This window comes from Brienomyrus brachyistius, chromosome 7, assembly GCF_023856365.1.
Source record: "Brienomyrus brachyistius isolate T26 chromosome 7, BBRACH_0.4, whole genome shotgun sequence".
Taxonomy (NCBI): Eukaryota; Metazoa; Chordata; class Actinopteri; order Osteoglossiformes; family Mormyridae; genus Brienomyrus; species Brienomyrus brachyistius.
In genome coordinates, this window is record NC_064539.1 from 15,783,296 (window position 1) to 15,805,929 (window position 22,634).

The window sequence follows — 22,634 nt, forward strand, 5'->3', positions numbered from 1 at the left end:
AGACACCCCGGATGGGGTAATAAGGGACACGGGCCAGAGTAAAACATAAGATCATAAGAAATTTACTAAATTGTTGAAAAAGGATTCTGACCTGGGTTGGGTTGGGGGGGGGGGGTCACTCCCCCAACCATCAATTTTGTCAGATTTGTTTGTACGGTTTGGATTAATGTTTTGGTTTGGCGTTTGCCAGTTACTGACTACAGGTCAAACCTTAAATCCTAGTGAAGTACAACATGGAGAAAAATCACCGAATGCAGAACACAATACAAGGATTATGCTTTTATTGTACATTTTACTGTACATTTTGATCATATAAAGTGTCCCGACCATATTACTGCATCACTCATTCTCTATCTCCTTCTGTATTACTCCTATCTCTCCAAAAATGGGCTTTCAGAATTATGGTAAAAATTATATTTTCATTCAAGGAATAAAAGATAAAATGAATTCCTCTGAATCTGACATATTTACAGTTCTAACATTTAACATATTTTTTCTGGGTGGACAATTTGTATAGCTTTAAAAAGGAGGAATCAACTCAGCTTGATATTTTTAAGATAAAGTCAGTGAAAATAAGTATATTTAGGGGTTTAATACCATAAAAGTTCACATTAATTATACACTAGATAATCGTAAAATACAGCTCTGCAATTAAATGCGGAAAGTAAGATTTTAGCAGACCATTAGGGGAGAGCATGGTAGACTAACATTTAATTACTTTTTAACTACAGTGAGCTATACTTGTTACCAAGAGTGCAAACAAAATATCAAGGAGGAGTTTAAGAATTAAGAAAGAATTAACTGAGTCAAAAGCAATTACACAAATCTGTTCAGCGTATAATTTAGGTTCAGTTCTCTTAAATGAATTTAAATTTTGTATTCCATTCACCCAACCTAGTGGCCTCAAAACCAAGGCAGGAAATACTAAGGTGGGAGAATAGAAAATAGTATTTTGCCAGACATAATTTAGCATTTCTGGCACAGCGGTGTAAATTTTTGTCTGTATCTCTGTGTCAAACGTACCCGAGGAGAGAGGCATCATTTTACTGTATGTCAGGTGCCCCACATTGTGCCTCACAGCACACCCTGAGGAACTAAGGACTGATGGCTGACATGTTTCTTCAGCTCCAGGTTTCTTTTGTCTCCAGATCCATCGTCGGCCACATGCCAGATTAACAGGCTATGGCTCCAGATCTCTGTCTAAATGACACTGGCGTCGTTATAAATACTGAATCATGATGCTGCCAAAAGCAGACACTGACATTACTCATGTTCTGTAGGCTCCCTACTAATTACCCTTTAAGCTTTGACATTGAATGACCAAAATAAAAAATATTAAAACAGATTGTCCTTTGTGTTTTGGCAGTGTAATCTACCAGATTGTAACTTCCCTTAAATCTGTGTGACTGGTCCCCCCCACTGCCAGTTTATTGCTACTGAGGAAATATCATTATTATTTTTTTCCCTCTTGAATTTAACTGTATTTTATCCTTTCCGGGAATTACAGTGTTCTAGTCGCTTGCCTACCAGCCTTTCCAAACACAATTACCTTCAATCAAAGGAATAATTTTCTGATTCTCCAGTGTCGGCCTGGGATTTCAATTCCCTCTGGGAAAAGTGCAAAAAAACTATGTAGAAAATTTGAGCTTTACCAAATACAATTTTAAACTGGCCCTCATAGATTTTCATAAATATTTTATTTTTTCATTCAGTTAGTTCCCAAGCCAATTTCAAATATTAGTAAAGGACATCCAAGCTGTACTGTACATAATTGTACCGTACCTGATACATTTAAAATAAAAGTCTCTCCTTAGAGGACACAGTTTGCTCCATTTTTTCTAAACAAGAGCCCAGTTTTGTAGGGCAGTGAAGGGTCAGGAAATAGCCTGCAGTGCATTTCTTCTGTCATTATATAATCTTTGACATCGTTTGATGTCTCCCATAGCATACACTGCCAAAGACCTAACTTGTTAGTACTTGATGATCAGATGTTAGTGCCGTTACAATTACAGTTTTACTGCATGACACCAGAATGAGATGCAAGCACCCCCATGTCCTTCATGTTCCTTTAAATCCGCTTACTCAGCATCCCCGCTTTGACTGGGCTCTACCATCCGAGCACCAGTTACTGGCCAGTGTTTTAATCATTCTGGGCTGTTTTTTTTTTTTTTGTTTGTTTTGCTTTAAAACTTACCTCTCTAGGGTCAAAAGTTGTGAAGCCACCAGTGCTTGTGTATGCTCACACCCTGCCATACTCCCTTAGGTTAATCAAGGAATGAGAAACAGGTAAGTCTTCAAATTAGGTGGACTGTGATCTAGCTGGGTGTGGCTGCAGGGATTGCTGACTAGAGGCAAGCTTTCCACTAGGCAACCTAAAACGACACCCATGTGGGTGACCATGGGGGCTCTGAGCAGCGTGGTCTGCATGGAAGCAATGGAAGGACCCTGGAGGTCACACACTGGAACTATTGTTTCAGGTGGAGGGTAGAATAGTTTCAGACATTGAGACCAAGTTAGGTGGTTCAAGTTACCAAAACACATTTTTGACTTTGACATTCTTAGGTCGAGAGTACAGATCTGTCCAGAACTGAGCTATGTAACATAAATTATACTCCAAATTTTGATGGTGAGGACCACAAAGTGGTGTCTTAATGGTCAGATGTAACGTCATGGAGTCACATATGGGTTAAATGCAGAGGACACATTTCATTGTTGTGCACTGTGTGCTGTGGTCTGTCAACAATGACCACTGATCACCCAATGGGTGAACTGCTCCCTCCAATCAGTACCCTATTAGTATTAAAGTTATGGAGGCATGTTGTGACTTTGGGAAGGGACTGCTGCTGCTTCCAGCTCAGAGGTGTCCACCACCATGACAAAAGACCAAGATGGATGTTGACAGGCTTTTTTAGAAGCTGAAAACTAGCTGTTACGATCCTCAGTCTAGGGTTGAGGACCGCCAGAAAGGTAAAGGGAAAGGAGAGGGGAAAACGAGACAACCAGGGTATGGGAAAAGGGAACGCGGGACACAAAGGGGTCTTTTTTTGTATTTTTTTGTATTTATTCACAAAGACTTTCACAAACAATAGGGTAACAGACTTCGGGAGTGACACAGCCAAAACAATAAACAAAACAGCACTACCGAACCGTACACAACCAAACTAATTCTAAACAAAACGAAAACGATGAGAAATGAAATGACACAGACTAAGCCTAACTCCCTAACCAAAAACACAGAATAAGCCACACGTACGCAAAACAAAATAGCAGTCACTCCCTACGTACTTAACAGAAATGAACATACAGAACACACCAAAGCCGAAACACAGTTACCAAAGGGGCGAGGCAAAGAGAATAGTCAGGAGGAAGGCAAGAGATCACAAACCAGAAAGCAGTCAAAACCGAAGGCAAAGGTACAGAAGGGACAAGGCAAGAGACGAAAACCAGGAAACCAAAAACTGTCATATACGAGTAATCCAAAAGAATGCAATCAAACCAACAACAAAACCAACTACGAGCAGAGCTCCTGCTACTCTCCCGCCACGGCCTTTTAAATCATAAAGGCGGAAGTACCAGATGCTTTTATCCAAAGCAATATTTTTTTGAGAAAGCAGTGTGAAAGAGTCTCGGGAGGGTTACTGGAGATTAAGAACCTTGGCCTGACACCCAACAGTCAAACCACTCTGCCGACTGGGGGATCTTACAGTACCTGGCGACCTGCTGATCATTGCTGAATTAGTTTCCTCAGTGTTTCCCTGAATTGTAGTTTGTCTTATTACATTTACCAGATCTATTTTTCATAAAAACCTGTCTTCTCAAATATGCTCCTTAAATAACATCACATTGATATTCATTTGCTTAGCCAATGTGTTTCTCTAAAGCATCTTGTAATATTTTTACCTAGTTATACAGAAACTACAGGGTGGGCCATTTATATGGATACACCTTAATAAAATGGGAATGGTTGGTGATATTAACTTCCTGTTTGGGGCACATTAGTATATGTGGGGAAAACTTTTCAAGATGGGTGGTGACCATGGTGGCCATTTTGAAGTCGGCCATTTTGGATCCAACTTTTGTTTTTTTCAATAGGAAGAGGGTCATGTGACACATCAAACTTATTGGGAATTTCACAAGAAAAACAATGGTGTGCTTGGTTTTAACGTAACTTTATTCTTTCATGAGTTATTTACAAGTTTCTCTTTGTTTACAGCCATTGACATGTTGCAGAGGTTAACACGTGAGGAGTGGATAGAAATTGTGTTGATGTCTGGTGAAGGCAGTAACCAGGTCATTGCAGCAGATTTCAATGCAAGGCACCCTACGAGACCACCCATCACCCATTCTACAGTTAGTAAACTGCTTGCTAAGTTTCGTGAAACTGGTTCAGTGTTGGATTTGCTAAAATGTGGATGCATGAAAACTGTCACTAATGAAGAAACATCAGTGGCTGTCCTAGCTTCATTCAGCAAGAGCCCACAGCGTAGCACTCGCCGCATGTCACTGGAGAGTGGCATTAGTCGAACATCCCTTCGGCGGATATTAGCTACTCACAAATGGCACCCTTACAAACTCCAGCTACTGCAGCATCTCAACGAGGATGACCCAGATCGGCGCACTGAATTTGCAGAATAGGCAAAACAAAAATTGGACCAGGACCCTCAGTTTACGCAGAAGATTTTGTTCAGTGATGAGGCAAACTTTTATGTGAATGGTGAAGTTAACAAACAAAACCACCGCTATTGGTCTGACACTAACCCACATTGGATAGATCCTCCAAGACTGTTGGAGCAAAAAAATTGATGGTATGGTGTGGTATATGGGGCACAAAGATAGTGGGGCCATTCTTCATCAATGGAAACCTCAAGGCCACTGGATATGCGAAATTGCTACATGATGATGTGTTTCCCTCTTTATGCACTGAAGCTGGCACGTTCCCTGAGTTTTTCCAGCAAGATGGTGCACCACCACATTATGGGTGTCAGGTCCGAGCATTCCTAGATGAACAGTTTCCTGGAAAGTGGATTGGTTGTCGTGGGCCAGTTGAATGGCCCCCAAGGTCTCCCGCTCTGACCCCCTTAGACTTTTATCTTTGGGGTCATCTGAAGGCAATTGTCTATGCTGTGAAGATACGAGATGTGCAGCACCTGAAACTACGGATACTGGAAGCCTGTGCTAGCATTTCTCCTGCAGTGTTGCTATCAGTGTGTGAAGAAAGGGAGAAGAGGGTTGCATTGACAATCCAACACAATGGGCAGCACATTGAACACATTTTATAAGTGGTCAGAAACTTGTAAATAACTGAAAGAATAAAGTTACGTTAAAACCAAGCACACCATTGTTTTTCTTGTGAAATTCCCAATAAGTTTGATGTGTCACATGACCCTCTTCCTATTGAAAAAACAAAAGTTGGATCCAAAATGGCCGACTTCAAAATGGCCACCATGGTCACCACCCATCTTGAAAAGTTTCCCCCCTCACATATACTAATGTGCCACAAACAGGAAGTTAATATCATCACCCATTCCCATTTTATTAAGGTGTATCCATATAAATGGCCCACCTTGTATATAACTACTGAAGTAATACAGGTTATGTACCTTGCTTGAGGATATTAAAACATGTGACTTAGCTGTGAGCTGCCAGCCTACATGTTAGCATGCATCTGGTCAACTAAATGAAAAAAATCATCAAAAAAACATCAGGCATTCAGCTCAAATTTGCCTTGTGCCAGTAGCTGTGCAGGAAATATACAACTGTCAAGGTATTTTTTTGCACATAATGTACGGTTCAGAAATTCCGAAGAAAATCATGAAGCAATGTGCATCTGCGCTACTCTTTCTTTGACTTCATCAGTTTTAAACATGCTTGAGGGTCATCAATCATCCAGCTGCCATGACTGTTGTAATATATCATCTTAGGAAACTGAATTAAAGTTATGCATATTATGTTAGGAGCACAAGAACATTGAAAATGACGTCTGCTGGCACTGCTCCTGTGTTTGTACATAAACATTCTATATAATGCAGTACTGATATATAATTTCCATACGAGAAATTATGCTAAATGGCTATTTTCGAAATCTGCTTAACTCAAATTGCATTTTTAAGTGTTCAGTCTTGTAACATACTATAAGCTTTTCTGTTATCACTCCAAATGCTTTACTGATGATAGATTGTGCTGTCAGTGTTATAGATCTACTGTGCAAATGCTTAATACTTATCCTAGACCTGCTAGAGTTTGCCGCAATTTTCATGGAGTCTGTCTTGCCAGCACTCACTGCTAAGACATGGCTCACCATACTCTACCTTTGCTCTCTTAACATATTTCATGTTCGGATGTTGTTTCAGTGCCCTTCAGTTCTGTATTGCAGTGGTGTTCAGAGCAACGTCAACCCTACAAACTATTGTGTTTTATACCACACTCTTCAGTAGAGTACCAGAATCCCCACTGAGTTTAGTTAGGCTCTGGGGGCTGCATGGAGGGGTCTCTCAGTGTCTGTCTCAGAAGTTTGGTATACAGTATGCTTGGAAATTTACCTTGTGTTGGTAACAAGGTTGTCAACCCACAGGAAAATTACATTCCCATATATTTTGCTATGGTCACTATGAATAAAGTATGAACTTACTTCACTGAAATCTTTCAAGAAATATCTTTAATTGCCTAAAACTAAGCCCGTAACATTGCTAAAAGTCACTTAAATATGTCACCCAGGATTTCTTGTCAGAGTGTAATGTATGTTCTACTCAGATATTCCATAAGTGATGCTCCTTGCAAAACGAGAGTCTTGTTTTGTCCACTTGCGTCCATCCGTGACATTCATGTTTAGCTATTTGATTTTGTTTTAACTCAATTTCACTGAAAGGCAAAGTTGACCTGATGTAGGATAACACTTTCATTTCTAACGTTTTTTTTTTTTTTAAAACACTTTTATGTGTAGTATGTTGGTATTCATCAGTGTCTCAGCTTATTGTACATGAATTTAACCTGAATTCCATACTGGTTTCTTCCCCCTGAATGTTTCTGACTTTTGCCCTGATGTTTTCAGATATTCTCCACCCTTTTCATGCCCTTCTCTATTTCAAAATATAGTTTGTCAAATCCATTCATTTTTGTGTTTTTTTTTTAAACTTTATTATATAAACATGTTAATATTCTAATAGAAATGTCATTATGTTTGTTTACTTTTAATAGCAAGATTTGGTTACGTTGTTATTTGCTTACTTGTTTTTGTGGTGACCTTTGGCTGTGACTGTAAACATTTCACTTAAACCTGAATCCTTTCACATCTAGACAATATCCATTTGCTTTTCACCAGTGTTGCTGCAAATGCTTTGACCCAAAGTATATTCAATGTGTTGGATCTTACTGTCCTCATTCTTCTAACCTGACAACAGACCTCTGTCTATCACGGCACTATATTTATATAGCACATTATTCTGTAAAATCAGTCATACCTGCTAGCCTGCAGAATTACCAGACACTTGTTATTTGAAACATTTCTGTCAGCTCTACATTGCTGTACATAACCTCCAGACCAGGAATCCTGGCTGTCTGCCTGCCCATCATAGCAACCTCTCCTCTTTGTGGTTAACCCATTACATCAATTATACCAGTGAGGTAGAATAAACATCTGGCCAACATATGAACCTAGGAATAAAAGTTGAATGCAAGGGTTCAGATTCAAACTTTCTAAAACAAAAATGATTTCTGCAGTACCATCGTACTTTTTATGGGTTGTTGGACACACTGAAAATAAAGTGGCATACTGGTTGGAAATAGTGTTCATAAATCTTGCGAATTATAATAAAAAAAAGCATGCAAGGAATGGGAGATTAATAGCATATTTTCTATCCTTCCATCCATCCATGGAAAGCCAGGACCCTACTGCAGGAAGCAGAAAGCCTTTCCATTGAGTTATTACAGCCTTACAGTTTTTTAATATTTACAAGTTTTCTGTATTTCTATTAAAGTTTCTTAATAATCTTTGTCTGTATTTCTGTCTGTCACACATACATACTATTTATGAGCAGTTTTCCATTTCCATAACTGCCTGTTCTAAACATCTCAACATTGTTTACATTGTGCACTAATATTTTTAATGTTAACATGTTTTCCCTTTTGTTCTGAAAGCATGTCCCGCCCGTCGCTGCACTTTATGCATATATAGCACATGACTCTGTGCCACTTCATGCTCCGTACTGAGCACGGTTGGTATGACAGTAAAGCCCCTTGACTTGGCTCACTCCTCCTCCACATGTGTCTGTGTGAGTCAGTGTGTGTATAAGGCAGTGCTTCGGGATGAGCGAGTCCTCTTCAAGTCCTAACTATTTTATAATCTGTCACAGGTGTCCCAGCTGGACCAAGACATATGAAACCGATTAGAGTGACACCAAACAATGATGTCGTGGTGGATTTGTCAGAGTTAAAAGGCTTTGGCGACTCTTTGATTGTTCAGAATTAAGTTCTACCTATTGTCATTGTGTTCAGTGCTCTTGGCCATGACGAGCTGTGAATTTATGGTGACATTTTGGTTGAATATATATATATATATATATATATATATATATATATATATATATATATATATATATATATATATATATATTATTATTATGGTAAAACCCTTTGTATTTCGTAAAATACATAAGGAAACGGGGATGCAATAACAATGCCTTAAAGTTCTAAATCCGCCATGCTCCATGTGTAGAATAGGTAATCAGTACAGTTCTTCCAGATCTTAAACTGTAATTATTATCTTCAGAACCCCAGCAAAATTCATTTAGTGGTGGAAGATGAGGGATTTGGGGGAGCTCGTGCTCTAGAACAAAATTGGTATCCCAAGCAATCAGAAGCTGTCTGGCTCGGATCCTCGTGCGTTTCCTGGCTACGGCCGCAATGACTGGAAACGAGAAAACGCGATGAAAAAAGAGAAGCGGAATCGCTCTGGGACAAAGATTGACAGCTTGGCAGACAGTAGGCGAAGTTTGGGACGCGACTGGAGCCTGCGGATCTGCTACCGCACCGCTCATGCAAAAGACATAGGCGTGAAAGAAAGGCGCGTATTGCAGATGCCCCTTGCAAAGTAGGACAGCATCCAGGGCGTCTGTCCCTTCGCCACGTTACTGGATCATTCACCTAGAAAAGAAGGACGCTGAGCTGAAACAAGCGTCGTCCATTTAGTTAGGTTTTTTAACAGTTTTTTTCCTTCTGTAATACAGGTACCGCGCACGTTTACCTTGCCTACCATAAGGTTTTTTTCGTGCTTTTATCTTTTTTATATTTCAGATGAACAAGATCACTGGCATTATCTTTAAATCGCATGTGCTACGCTGAATTTAGCGTCTTTTAACAGTTTTTTAAATGTGGGTTATCATTTTCAGTCTTGTATATACAACACAGATGCGTGAATAGAAAATGCCCTTTAAATGAAGTTATGCCCTCAACGGGAAACAAGCGAGGGGAAATAATGACAGAAAACTGAAACTGAAGTGGCATAAGTGCGTTTCGTCGGTGTTCCGTGCCGTCTGCCTTTCTGCCGGACCTGCTACATGCGGCACACAGTTATGTGGACAAATCATTTCTGTCTGAGGTATTTAGCTGGTATGCAGGCATAAGGGATTATCAAAGAGGGGAAGTTAAAAAGGGGGAAAAATCGAGAGAGAAGAGACGCTTCTCCATCGCCACAGCAGCGGCGGGCAGATGTTCCTGGAGGATGATAAATGACCGATGGGGAACCATGAACAGCGTTTCTGAACTCGAGGATGGACAGCGGAATAAAAGCCAGGTAAGAGAGCGAAGACGGTAAGATCATTAAAGCTGTAGGGCGGCATTCTGCTAACCAGCTGCCAGCGTTAGTTTATTCTGTTCTTTATATAACTCCTTGGAAGACTGTAAATACATTTTAATGGTAATATGGATGGTAATGTCAACGTGGAGTCATTTGGTAAAGTTGCTTTATCGCAGGTGATATATGCATGTGTTCTTAGGTCCGGGTAAATGTTACTTTGTGAAAATACTGTTGAGTTGCATGTGAACTCTATACGGCGTGTATTTTACTTCTATGTGTGTGTGTGTGTGTCTGTCTGTCTGTCTGTCTTGTATATATAAATCTCTAAGGGCGTATGTATATGTAAGACTGTGAGGCGCTCAGACACTGAATGCGTTTATTTGTTTAGGTCAGAGAGTAAAGCAAGCGCGCAAATACAGATACATTAAAAAAAACACACGCACACACAATACAGCTTATTTATCAAATGATAAAAAACATATCAAATAAAATAGTAATAATAACTGAGAATTATTCACCAACTGATAGTCTGTTGTGTTGCTGATAGCACTTTATATTTGCCCTTCAGCAAACTGTTTTTCAGCTTCACTCCTGTCCCTTTACCCAGACACACAATCAAAGCACAAAAACATATCACCTCACGCATCTGCATTTCCTTTGTATGAAAAACACTGTGTGGTTTATGCTATTCAATTAAGTGCAATTCAGAGATGGAGATGAAGGTGAGGTAAAATATTACTTTGGATGTTACGTGACTTGTTTCCACAGACCTGGTGGGCATGAGAGGATCAGAGCTTCCTTGGCCTCTCTGTTGCCCTCATGTTGCTTCTCATAAAGCAGTATATTTTATTGCTTCCTCCCTTGTTTCAATCTGTTACCCTGAAATCACCCACGTATTTTCATTGCCTTATGAATCCTGTAGAAGAAATGAAGTATAGAATGATTAAAAGGTCAATTAGACAGTTTTGTAGTTGTTTATTGATATAATTGTCAGAAGGTTATGCTAGTACAGTATGCTTTCGTCTGCATTTTAGAGAATTAGCTGCACATTGTGTGCTCCGCTTGGTAAAATCGGATACGTTTTCTGCCTTGCATTTGTATCATTAAATTCCAGTGTGCTGGCGTTCCTGTTTGCACTCCCAGTTCATTAGTATGTCTGGTTCCTGGTGTTTTCAAACACCCATGTCTGTCCTTAAGTGACAGCACTGCAGAACGACGCTCCTCCAGAAACTGATCTGATGCCTTTAAACAGATGGTATGAGTTTCAGTCTCACTGATCAGCATCTTCATGGAGATATTAGAAAAAGAAAAATGTAGCACATGACTGTTTTTTTTTTTTCGATGACAAGATATTGAGAGGGACCTCCCAGGATTACATTGCCTTTTAGTCTGATGTTAATCGATAAAATATTCCCTGACAGAACAGGGAAGACTGCGGATTGCCCAGAAAGCATCCATAACTCATCTGCTGAGATTGCAAGAAACATATTATGCACAGGTTCAAAACCCATTCTTGAGAGTCTGAATTATAAATACCTAATTTATGTCATGCCAGATTATTCTAAAGTGTTCTAGCGTGTCAGTTTGAATACTGTTTCAACCATATTTATGCAAATGAAGGCAACGATGATGTGAATAAAGTAATATGGTTGTGAGAGTGACCCAAGCATTCAGTATGTCTCTGAGAAATAAGCTTGCGGGAAAAGCACTGCTCACACTCACAGGGAAGTGATTCATTTTGTCTTTTAAATACTGTATATTTTGTGTGTATTGCGTGACATTAAGGTTAAATATGAAGCAAAGCATGTATTGACATTTGACATATCCTCAGATGAAGAACACGCTTTAAAGCGGCCCCTGCTTTCTCCAAAACAGCTATAGTATACTGGTTGTGCACACACACACACACACACACACACACACACACATGATGGACATAACTTCTTATCTACTTTGCTTCCATTCTTGCTGAAATTTTCTAGCACTCCACTAAAATGACTTCAGGTCGGAGCAGGTGATCACAGTAAAGGTGATTATATCTTGTTACAGTCCAGATGGCCAGCTTGCATTTGTCATATCTCCTGTCATATGTTTGTAGGGACTAAACAGAATCCTACCCTATCATTAGCATCCGGCCTGAGTGCCGCTGCACCAGAGCTCGGTAGCATGCAAATATGCCCCATCACGGCACCCTCTATGTTCCCACTAGCTGGCAAATTCCTGAAGGCCCAGTGAAATGTTGTGCTGAGATAACCCAAGACAAAACAGAAAAGCTACAGACTAATGTTCCTCCATGATTTGCACTTCTCAAAGAAATTTTGAATTTCTTCTGGAGGCCCTTTGAGCGCCTGTGTAAGTGTTTGGGAGTGGCGTTCTGCAGCTCAAAACAGGCATAGTGTGACTCAGTCAAAGGATGATTAATCTCTCGGGAGCTGTACCACTGTCCATCACTAGAGGGCTCACCTATTCTTTTGGCAGTCGGAATGCAAGATTAGAGCATTCAGTACTACTGTTGAATCAAGCTATATTAAAGACTCTCTGTCACTCTGCCTTTTTCTCTATTAGTCAAACATGCAAAACATATAAAAACACATTAGCTAAATATGGAAATGTGTCAAAAATGAACATACATGCAAATTTATGCATAACTATGCATGCTAATAGCTAATGAATGCAGATAAGGAAAATTTTGCTATTGCATTGATGATACACTCTGTATCTGTTTAGGTCATTAGATGTGGTTACGTTATCCCAGGCACAATTAAATACTAACCATATTACCAAAATTCAGGCAGATACATATTGTCTTTACTAGCAAGAGCATTACGATCACTTTGTGCTTTGACCACAAAATAAAATGCACACCCTCAACACCTGTTATACTGATGTTATTTCTTATTGTATTAACAAAAGTTCAAAGGTGAATTATAACCTAGGCTTGATTAGTAGCATTGCTGGTATTTGGAGGTACACAAGTAAAAGCTGGTTTTAAATATGCAGCTTTTGATTATTGTTAACTTGATTCGTAGTTTATAGAGATACTGGGTACTTTTGAAGATATCTTTCTTGGCCCTACCAATCTACAATGTATTTCTTGACTGCTGGATCCTTTATTGTTGATGCGTCTTCACCCAGAGGAACTTCATGTACGGGTGGAACATCAGCACATTGAATTAATTGTTCAGTGGGCATTTACAATTACATTTTTGAATGTGTTGCTCGCTATAGCAAGAATAACCAGGGTATCTGTATTACCTTGAGATGCCCTTCCTGCCATGATCTGAATAGGCCCTAAGGAGAACGGGAAATATACATATTCATATGAAAACTTGTTTCGTTTAAGTGAAAATATTAGGATTTATTCCCAGCGCTGCCTGTAGTTTATTCCCATAGATATGAAATGATGTGAACTCTGCTGGACTGACAAACTTCGCAGACACAGGCCGAGACCCATAATCTGCTGGGCATCACCTCTCAGGCTCAGCTCCTGGCTGATGTTTGGTGGGACAGGCTTTCAGTCTGTTACATAATGAAAACAGAAGTTCACAAAAAGCATCTGTGCTTCAGGCAGATGGAATGATAGATGAGCATTTATAAAATGGATGGATGGATGGATGGATGGTTTGGGTTGAGGCTGATGATGAATACTGATCTCCAGGTTTATATATCTGTTTACTCTGAATACGGTGTTTGTATGTACAGTATTGTGTTTGTGTCTGACACAGGTTCATTTTCAGACAATGGCTTGTTCTCTTTGAAGTCCTCTTTCTGTGGCACTCTTTGTCCTTTGTTTAGACACTCTAACAAAATGATGTCTTTGTAGGTGAAATGCAAAAGCATTGCTGTCTGGTACTGTGAGAGCCATTAGTCACATCTTTTTAAGCAGTCATATGCCAGTATTTTCACCTTAGGAACTTCTGGCATGTTTTTATTTCCTTTAAGTTGAGATATTCCTTCTCTTTGTGGTCTGCTTTGTGTTCGTAAATGCATCTTGAGTTGGTTCTCAAACTGTAGAATGTCTGTGCTGGTTGTATTCAGACTAGCAGCCTGCATTCTGGGGAACTTTGCATAAGTAATGGCTCTGTGCATTCTCTAAGGCCCACAGCGCCGCGCCGGTGCTGGAGTGTGGGAACGAGTGCAGTCGCTGCATATTGCCGCATATGCATAGCGATGCCGATTTAAGCCAATCCACTGCCGGGTGCTCAAGGTTATGGAGGCTCTTGTTGTCAGCCATCTCCTGCAGTGTTTATGTGAGTCAGTGATTCAGCCTAGCTCACGGTCAGCCCTCGGCGGTTCCTGAACTGGAGTTAGCCGAAATGCAGCTTACACGTAAATACCCTTCGAATGCCTGCCTCTCTGCTGCACGTCAGCTGTATTCCTTCTTGGCACATGACCTCGCTGGAGCGTTTTAGCATGGATAGTACCATTTGTATGGGCGATGTATCTTAAGCAGAGTTCCAAGATCGAAAATAACCAGGGGAGAGAGTGATTTATCGACGCTACACTTTGATCTATGGAATTTAGCTTGTAATTAGTCTGCAGCAGCACTCGCCATCCTCTGCCCTTAGGTGTATTTGGTTTTGTACGACAACAAGAGAACAAGAAATATAAAAAATGGTTCATTTCTTTGCCTAAGCAAATACAACACATTGATCTTACAACACAGTAACTAGGAAAATGCAAACATACATTATAAAACTGCTCTTTTCTTGTTCCATGATAACAAAAAATACATTTCAAATGATAATACAAAAGAGACTCTGTGTTTTCTATTCTTTAGAAGATATAATTTTATTTTTATTAAAATTCATAAGCTTGTTTTAATTGCCGTGTAGGTAGTGAGGTACCAGCTTCTGTTCCAGTATCACTCCTGTTTCTAAATTTCTGATTTCGCTCAATCCAAGTTCAATCTCCATCACAATTACTGCATTTCTCACCTCAGTAATATTTTCATACGTACGGTTTTCCTTTACTGTTTCAATGTATAAAATGTTGTTCCGGCAGAGGAAAGTGATACTTCAGTATTCATACTATATTTCAGTATTCCAATGTCAGTTTGTCACAAATCAAATTTTCTCAAATTAATCAAATAACTAATCCAGCCAATGTGTTTACTGTCACCCGCTGGCATCTTTTGGACTCTGTGGGCTGTAGGTTTCATCGAAAAACATGAAGTTGCGGAGGAGAGTCACGGTGGTTCTGTTCCTCCCTGCAGCTGTACAGGCGCTCAGTCAGCAGCCGTCTCCTGTGCGCAGCTGGGGAAGGATCCCTGGCATCTCTCTCAAGGGCTGATTTATCATTCTGTTGGCTTGCTCAGCACAGACAGCTCATTCTGCACAGTTTGTATATTAATGACATAATTGCACTTGTTTGCGGCCAGCTGCTCTTCATAAAATGAAACCAATTAAAGCAAAAATTCATATTAACATAATCAATTACAGAAACACATGGTTTTTTTAGTTTTGTTTTAAGGTTTTTTTTCTATTTTTTGGAGCAGTAACCCCATCTTGGTATTATGTTTAATTTAAGTTTAATTTTAGTATGGTAACGTTACAAAACCACCTGTGATTAACTAAAATTTGACAAATTTATCTACTACTACATCTAAGTCAAAACTATGCCATGCAGTATTATTCCTTTACGTTAAATATTTAATACAAAATCACACATGATAATCCATTTAAAGTTTTCTGTTGAGACTGAGTCAATAAGTGACCCCCTGTCCATTGGCATTCTCTTTTAAAAGCCATATTAAGCTGAACTTGCATTTCTTCCATATTTATTTTGATTAGTAAAGGATAATAATCTCATTATTAAGTGCATGCATCCAGGTGTTTCATGGCTAATTACTCTGTACATTTTAACTTGATGACTTTTATTAATGCCATTAAAAGGGCTTCTTTATTCTGAGTTGTAGCATCATGTGTGGAAAACAATTACTAACTTCACACAAATAAATTCATGGAAAAACAAATGCACACACAATTTATCAGCAACCTAATTTGCATGAGCATTCCATTAAAAATAGGAAGTAATATCAAATAATCTGCACCAGAGTATGCATTAATGGAAGACCCCCAATGACACGCTTTTAACTTCGCTCCCCAGTAAGTCTTGCTCTTTAGGGAAGCATGTTTGTTGGAGCAAGGTGACATCATGTTGTGAATCCACTGAAAGGCAAAGTTTGCTCCATTTAACAGACATTGTTTTCAAGGAGACTGCCTCTTAAAAACATCTGACATGATTCCCCCCGCCCCCCAGTATTTGCTTTTGATTTGTTGTGTGACAGGTAGTCTCATGAAATGATACCTTTCATGCAGGATAGGCCACGTTAAAGGACTTGTGGTTAAATTAATGACCAAGAAGTGATTGTTGTAGCAGCAATGGAGTGTGGAATCACATTCCTGCATTAAATGTGGACCAGTAACCTTGTGCTTATTCTCTGACTTCACATGAATAGATGATAGCAAAAGACTGCATGGTGCTTTGAGGATCTGACATCCCAACAGACAGACTAGGCATTGGGAAGAGATAGATTATACTCATAGGTGAACAGTTATACATGGATCTGCCATAACATTAAAATCACTGACAGGTGACGGGAATAACATTTATTATCTTGTTACAATGCCACCTGTCAGGGGTGCCATTATATATTAGGTAAGTGAACAGTTAGTGCTTGAAGTTGACGTGTTAGAAACTGGAAAAATGGGCAATTGTAAGGAGTGACTTTGAAAAGGGCCAAATTTGACAAGGGCCAAATTGTGACGGCTGGACGACTGGGTCAGAGCATCTCCTAAACGGCAGGTCTTGTGGGGCGTTCCCGGCATGCAATGATCAGTACCTACCGAAAGTGATCCAAGGAAGCCCAACCAGTGAACTGGTGATGGGGTCATGGGCATCAAAGGCCCATCAATGCTTGTGGGCAGTGAAGGCCAGCCTGTCTGGTCTGGTCCGACAGTAGCTACAGAGCATAAATTGCTGAAAAAGTTAATACTGGCTGTGATAGAAAGACGTCAGAACACACAGTGCTTCAGAGCTTGCTGCATATGGGGCTGCGTAGGCGCAGACTGGTCAGGGTGCCCATGCTGACCCCTGTCCTCCACCAAAAGTGCCTACAATGGGCACGTGAGCATCAGAACAGGACTGTGGAGCAATGGAATAGAGGGTGGCCTGGTTATTCACATGTTGTGTTACATTAGGTGGACGGATGGGAGCGAGCACCTCAGTTACTTGGGGTAGAGATGGCACCAGGATGCATTATGGGAAAAAGGCAAGCCGACAGAGGCACTGTGATGCTCTGGGAGATGTTTTGCCTGGAAACCTTGGGTCCTGGCCTTCATATAGATGTTATTTTGACAAGTACCATCTACTTAAACATTTTTGAAGACCAAGTACACCCCTCCCTGGGAATGGTATTTCCGGATGCCAGTGGCCTCTTCCAGCAGGGTAATGCGCACTGCCACACTGCAGAAATTGTTCTGGAATAGTTTGAAGAACATGAAAAAGAGTTCAAGGTATTGACTTGACCTCCAGATTCCCCAGATCTCAATCTGATTGAGCTTCCGTGGGATGTGCTGAAGAAAAAGTCCATGGAGGCTCTACCTCGCAACGTACAAATGTCTTGGTGCCAGACACCTTCAGAGGTTTTGTAGAGTCTGTATCTTGACGGGTCAGAGCTGTTTTGGCGGCATGAGGGGGACCTATACAATATTAGGCAGCTGGTTTTAATGTTATAGCTGAATGATGTATAAGATGGGAGTATGTGAACATCTTCTAATTTCATGGAAGAGTCAGACACAGTAAACATAAGCAGGTTCATGTATAAGACAGAGACCCAGGGGAGTCACTAGTGCTTTTGGGCCCATGAGAGTTTATCTTCCAGATCACATCTGGCTCTCAACCCGGACCAATCAAGTTATGTTTCAAATTGTTTAAGGTCACTTGGAATCATCCTAATCCCCCCCCCACCACCACCCTTACCTTAATGGCACCCCTGCAGAGATACTGTATACTGCGATACAAAATTAATTAAAAAACTGGGAGTTCACAATAGCTGTCATAGGTTGGTTATTGCAGATAGTAATAAAACTCCATTGAAAGGTGCTGTGTTTTATTACCAAACTGTGTTGTAATTGCTTCCTCACTTTTAAAAGTAACGGGGGGGAAATTCTCCCAAAGTGAAGGCTTCCTTTCCATTATTTATTTGTCAATGAGGAGAGCAACAGAGCTTTGACCAGCAGACAATAACCTTGCCCACAAATAATGAAGGAGACGTGTTACGGATGTGGAGAATGAAACATACTCATTGATGCATCTTCTCAGACAAATGCCCCTCTCAGGCAGCCGGACTCGATTACTGCGCAGAACAAGTGCAGCACTATCCCCATACATCAGCGCTGTCTGGGCTCGCCTCGGTCTGCTTTGTCCTTTGTTACCCTGCGTAGGAATGAGCCCGAATATAAATGGCGCGTGGAAAGACGACAGCCTCCGCCTCCTTATCGGTCACTGTGCTTCGTGTGACACCAAGGTAATTGTGTGTCAGGAGAACTGGTCAGTCTCCTAAGCCAAACCCCTCTTGGTGGAACAGGAAATGGTTAGATGTTCAGCAAATGTTGCCGGCGGAGATAAAAAAAAAATAACTATATATCTGCATTTAGTCTTATCTTTCCTGGTTTTGTTGTAAGCCAGGAGACTTAGAAAGGAAGGAAGAGAATACTACATGTGATCGTAAACGGCATACAGCTGCCTTGTCTATGCTTCGTAACATGTTAAGTCACTCGTAAGTGATTGGTTTGGCAGTCTTGGCAGCAGGTGATCCCAGTTTTTGTTCCATCCACAGGCTGTACTGCTCTTTCTTCTGTTTGCCGGTAGTATATTGTGTATATTGTGTATTGCAAGTGAAAAAGGCATAATCAGCCTTTGATTTGAAGCACGCTTCCTGTTAGCTTTGCACGCTTACTGATACACCTTCGCACGCTTACTGATACACCTTCGCACGCTTACTGATACACCTTCGCACGCTTACTGATACACCATCGCACGCTTAATGTTACCTTCGCACGCTTAATGTTAAACCTTAGCATAGACCTCGAACGCATAAACCGGTGATGTATAATCACCCCTCCAGAATAATCACATTGAGTGCTAAATTAAATCTTAGGTTTACAGTAAATTCATTATTAGCATTACTCTTCCTAATGTCCTGCATGTTTGACTAGTTTTTACAATTGCAAGCCTTTATCTAAATTTCCATTAAAGTGCAGTATAATGGTACAAAACTGGAAACAGCATGAAATGGCTGTATTTTGAAGCACACCAAAGAATGTAAATTCATATGAAGGACACAGAATTTAACATGCATGGGTGAATCCCATCTGCATATGGAAAAAAAGCAGAACCAACCATACAAATGCTGGTGGACTCGTAGTTGTTAAGCTAGTGGGAGTCAATCTGTCTTAGTCACAGGGGGTCTGGAGCCGATCTTAGGCAGCAGTGGGCATAAGATGGGGATGGGATGCCAGTCAATTGCAGGGCACATGCACACACTATGGGTAATTTAGAGATGGTAATTCACCTTACTGCACACCTCTGGACCGTCAGGTCCCCAGGGAACCTGAAGGAGACCCACACAACGCAGCACATGCAGACACCACACATACAGTACAGAGGAGGTGGAATCTGAACCCCATCCATGGGCATGTGAACCAACTGCACTATCATGCTACCGCTGCTAATGGAAGTCTTGTTAAAAGCAGTTATATAAGCCTGTCACCGTGCTTTATAACAAGGTGCTGTAGGAGTTTTGCTGCCATGCCAGAAATCTCCAGGTGCTTAATGAGAACATTTATAAAACAGGAAAGCTCTCTCTTTCCAGATGGAGAATATGTCTTGATGAGAGGGTAGCAGAGATGTCCGCTGTGATCCTCCTCATTTACAGCAGTGGCTTCTTGGCCTCTTATTGTTTGGAAAGAAATATGCATTTAGTGATTTTAATGACATTGTTGTAAAGTTTTAATGTCCCAAACTGCTCTCAGTCGTCATTTTACGACTGTGTATAATTTACTTGGCACACATCCTTATATAAAACGAGATGAAAAGCCAGAGAGGTGAAATGAAATGCATTCAGTACCAGCTGAATCACGCTCGTGTAGGCAACTCAGGAATGTAATATATTAGCAGTTAGTCATTTTTTTGTTAACATCCTCGAAGAAAATATTTAAAACTGTTTATCTGGGTAGTGAGTGTATATTTGCTCAGTAAAAAACACAATTTAACATTAGAATTTATGCAAATGATGAGTAAGAAAATAAACCAGTAATAAGAATTTCTCCTCATCTTCAAAACCTTAATGATATCTCGGATGGGTAGATGAACGCCGGTTTAGTTCCCAAACCACAGCCATTCCATGTATTTCTTAAATTTCATCAAATGAATTAGATAAATAATTGGTAACACTTTACATTAAGTGCACCTTCATAATGCATTCATTATGCATTCATAGAACATTCATAAGCAGCATGCAAGTTCTTTTTGAGTGCGTAAGGCCTTTGCACAATGCTCTACATATTGTTGGCATCTTCTCAGAAGCTTCGTCACACATTGTTCTCCATCACAGGGAGGGGAGAGGCCAAGCAGGCTACCTGTCTGATATGCAGGAGGGGATGAGCACATCTCTGCATGCATTTTGGAATATTTAATGTCACTTTCAGTTACTGATGAATGTTTGATGTCTTTTTGGAAAATATTGACATAGATATTCAGGGTAAATAAGCTTAACAAGTGTACACTGAGTTTAATTGGAGCAGCAGGTGTTTTTCATAAAAATCCATGCATTTTTCATAGCTGCTTGTCGAATGCAGGGTTGCGAATCCAAAGCCGATCCCAGAGGCAACAAGTGCAAGGCAGGGAACATCCCAGGATGGGGCGCCAACCCATCACGGGGCGCCAACCCATCACGGGGCACCAACCCATCACGGGGCACGCTCACACGCACATGCAAGGCAGGGAACAACCCTTTAGCCTCATTTCACACAAATATAAAATTAAATAAAATATAGTAATTTACAATTGGTGTTGCTTAACAAAATTGGAATTATTATAAAAAACACACAAGACTACAAGGTTCTGTGCAGTTTAATGTAAAATAATAGGGTAGCAAAGCGTCTTTACATTACCAGCATGCTCATTATGGTCTGTCAAGCCTTTCCTGAGTCCCAAAAACTCATTTAACTCTTCTATTAATTGAGTTATTACTATTTCTCAATATCAAGTCCATAATTGTCCATGTGCATGGAACTGCTATGCTATGCACAGGTTTAGACATGAATCCCTTGATTTTACAATAAGTAATAACATTTAACCCCACAAAGGTTAAAATATCACAAAAAAAGCAAACATCCGTCTGTCATCTGGTAAACAAAGTTTTCAACTTCAGTCTTTCAGAATGGTTGCCAGTGAGCGTGACACTTGTACCACCTTAACATGCACTTACTGTATCTGATTAGCTTGAAATTGCAGATGACATGTAATAAGCCATTAATGTATTGGTTTATATATCAAATAACAACCAAGGTGTTTTTATTTTCTTTATGCTATTTGAGAACAAAGATGTCAGCGTGCATAAAGGGTTTGTAAGCTTGATAAATACACTGTATTGGGACACCCCTCCAAATCATTAAATTCAGATGTTCCAATCGCTTCCATAGCCCCAGGTGTATATAATTATGCACCTAGGCATGCAGACTGCTTCTACAAACATTTTGGAAAGAATGGGTCGCTCTCAGGTGCTCAGTGAATTCAAGCATGGTACCGTGATAGGATGCCACCTGTGCAGTGAGTCCATTCGTAAAATTTTCTCGCTATTAAGTATTCCACGGTCAACTGTTATTTATAATAAAGTGGAAGCAATTGGGAACAACACAACTCAGCCATGAAGTGGTAGGCAACGTAAAATCACAGAGCGGGGACAACACATGCTGAGGCACAGTGTGCAGAAGTCACAAACTGTCTGTAGAGTCAATAGCCACAGACCTCCAAACATACCTTTGTGTGGCCTTCAAATTAGCTCAAGAACAGTGCGTAGAGAGCTTCATGGAATGGGTTTCAATGGCTGAGCAGCTGTATCCAAGCCTTACATCACCAAGTGCAATGCAAAGCATCAGATGCAGTGGTGTAAAGCACGCCACCACTGGACTGTAGAGCAATGGAGACATCTTCTCTGGAGTGAAGAATCACATTTCTCTCCAGCAACGGAAAACAGTTTTAGTGAAGAACGTACTTAAGGAGTCATTTTTTTTCTCATACAGCTTTGTTCATTTAAGTTTGTTTATATTGTACTATAAACAGCTTGATGAGTCATAATTCACACTGATGCGAAATACATTGTAGTAAGTCTTTGCCCAGCACGTATGAACAGTAAAGTCACAGGAAGTCATGCAATTCAGGGAAATGTGAAACGTGCAGTGTAAGTACAGTGAAAGAAAGAAATTGTTGGAGGAGAATGGCAAAGTGGGGCAAGTGTATAAATTTTAAATAAAATTTTAAACTACAGAGTGAAATATGTTACAGTGCAGATGGGGTTAAAGCAGGAACCATGAAGGCCAAACACAGGCAAGTATGCTGAGAGCATTCCAAGGAGGAGGGCAAAGCTGCTCTGATAAGGGGCATTAAAATCATCAGGAAAGATTTCTATCACTGACGTATTATAAAACTATATAGAATTGGGGAGTTTAGAAATAAGGGAATGGACTACACTGATAGGTCTCTAAATACTCAATACTGATACATCAACAAAATATACCCAAGTGTTTTCTGGGGTGGGGTTTATAAACCTGAATTCAAT

At 40.3% G+C, this 22,634-nt stretch overlaps 1 protein-coding gene across 1 annotated transcript in view; it reads left to right on the forward strand.

Annotated features, from left to right (window-relative positions):
- Positions 1 to 8,908: 8,908 nt before the first annotated feature.
- Positions 8,909 to 22,634, forward strand: part of fibcd1b (fibrinogen C domain containing 1b) — a 100,733-nt gene continuing 87,007 nt past the window's right edge. Inside the window, exon 1 of the mRNA XM_049021228.1 lies at positions 8,909 to 9,787. Coding sequence (XP_048877185.1) covers positions 9,716 to 9,787 — 72 coding nt within the window. The 5' untranslated portion in view covers positions 8,909 to 9,715. The remainder of the gene's footprint in view (positions 9,788 to 22,634) is intronic.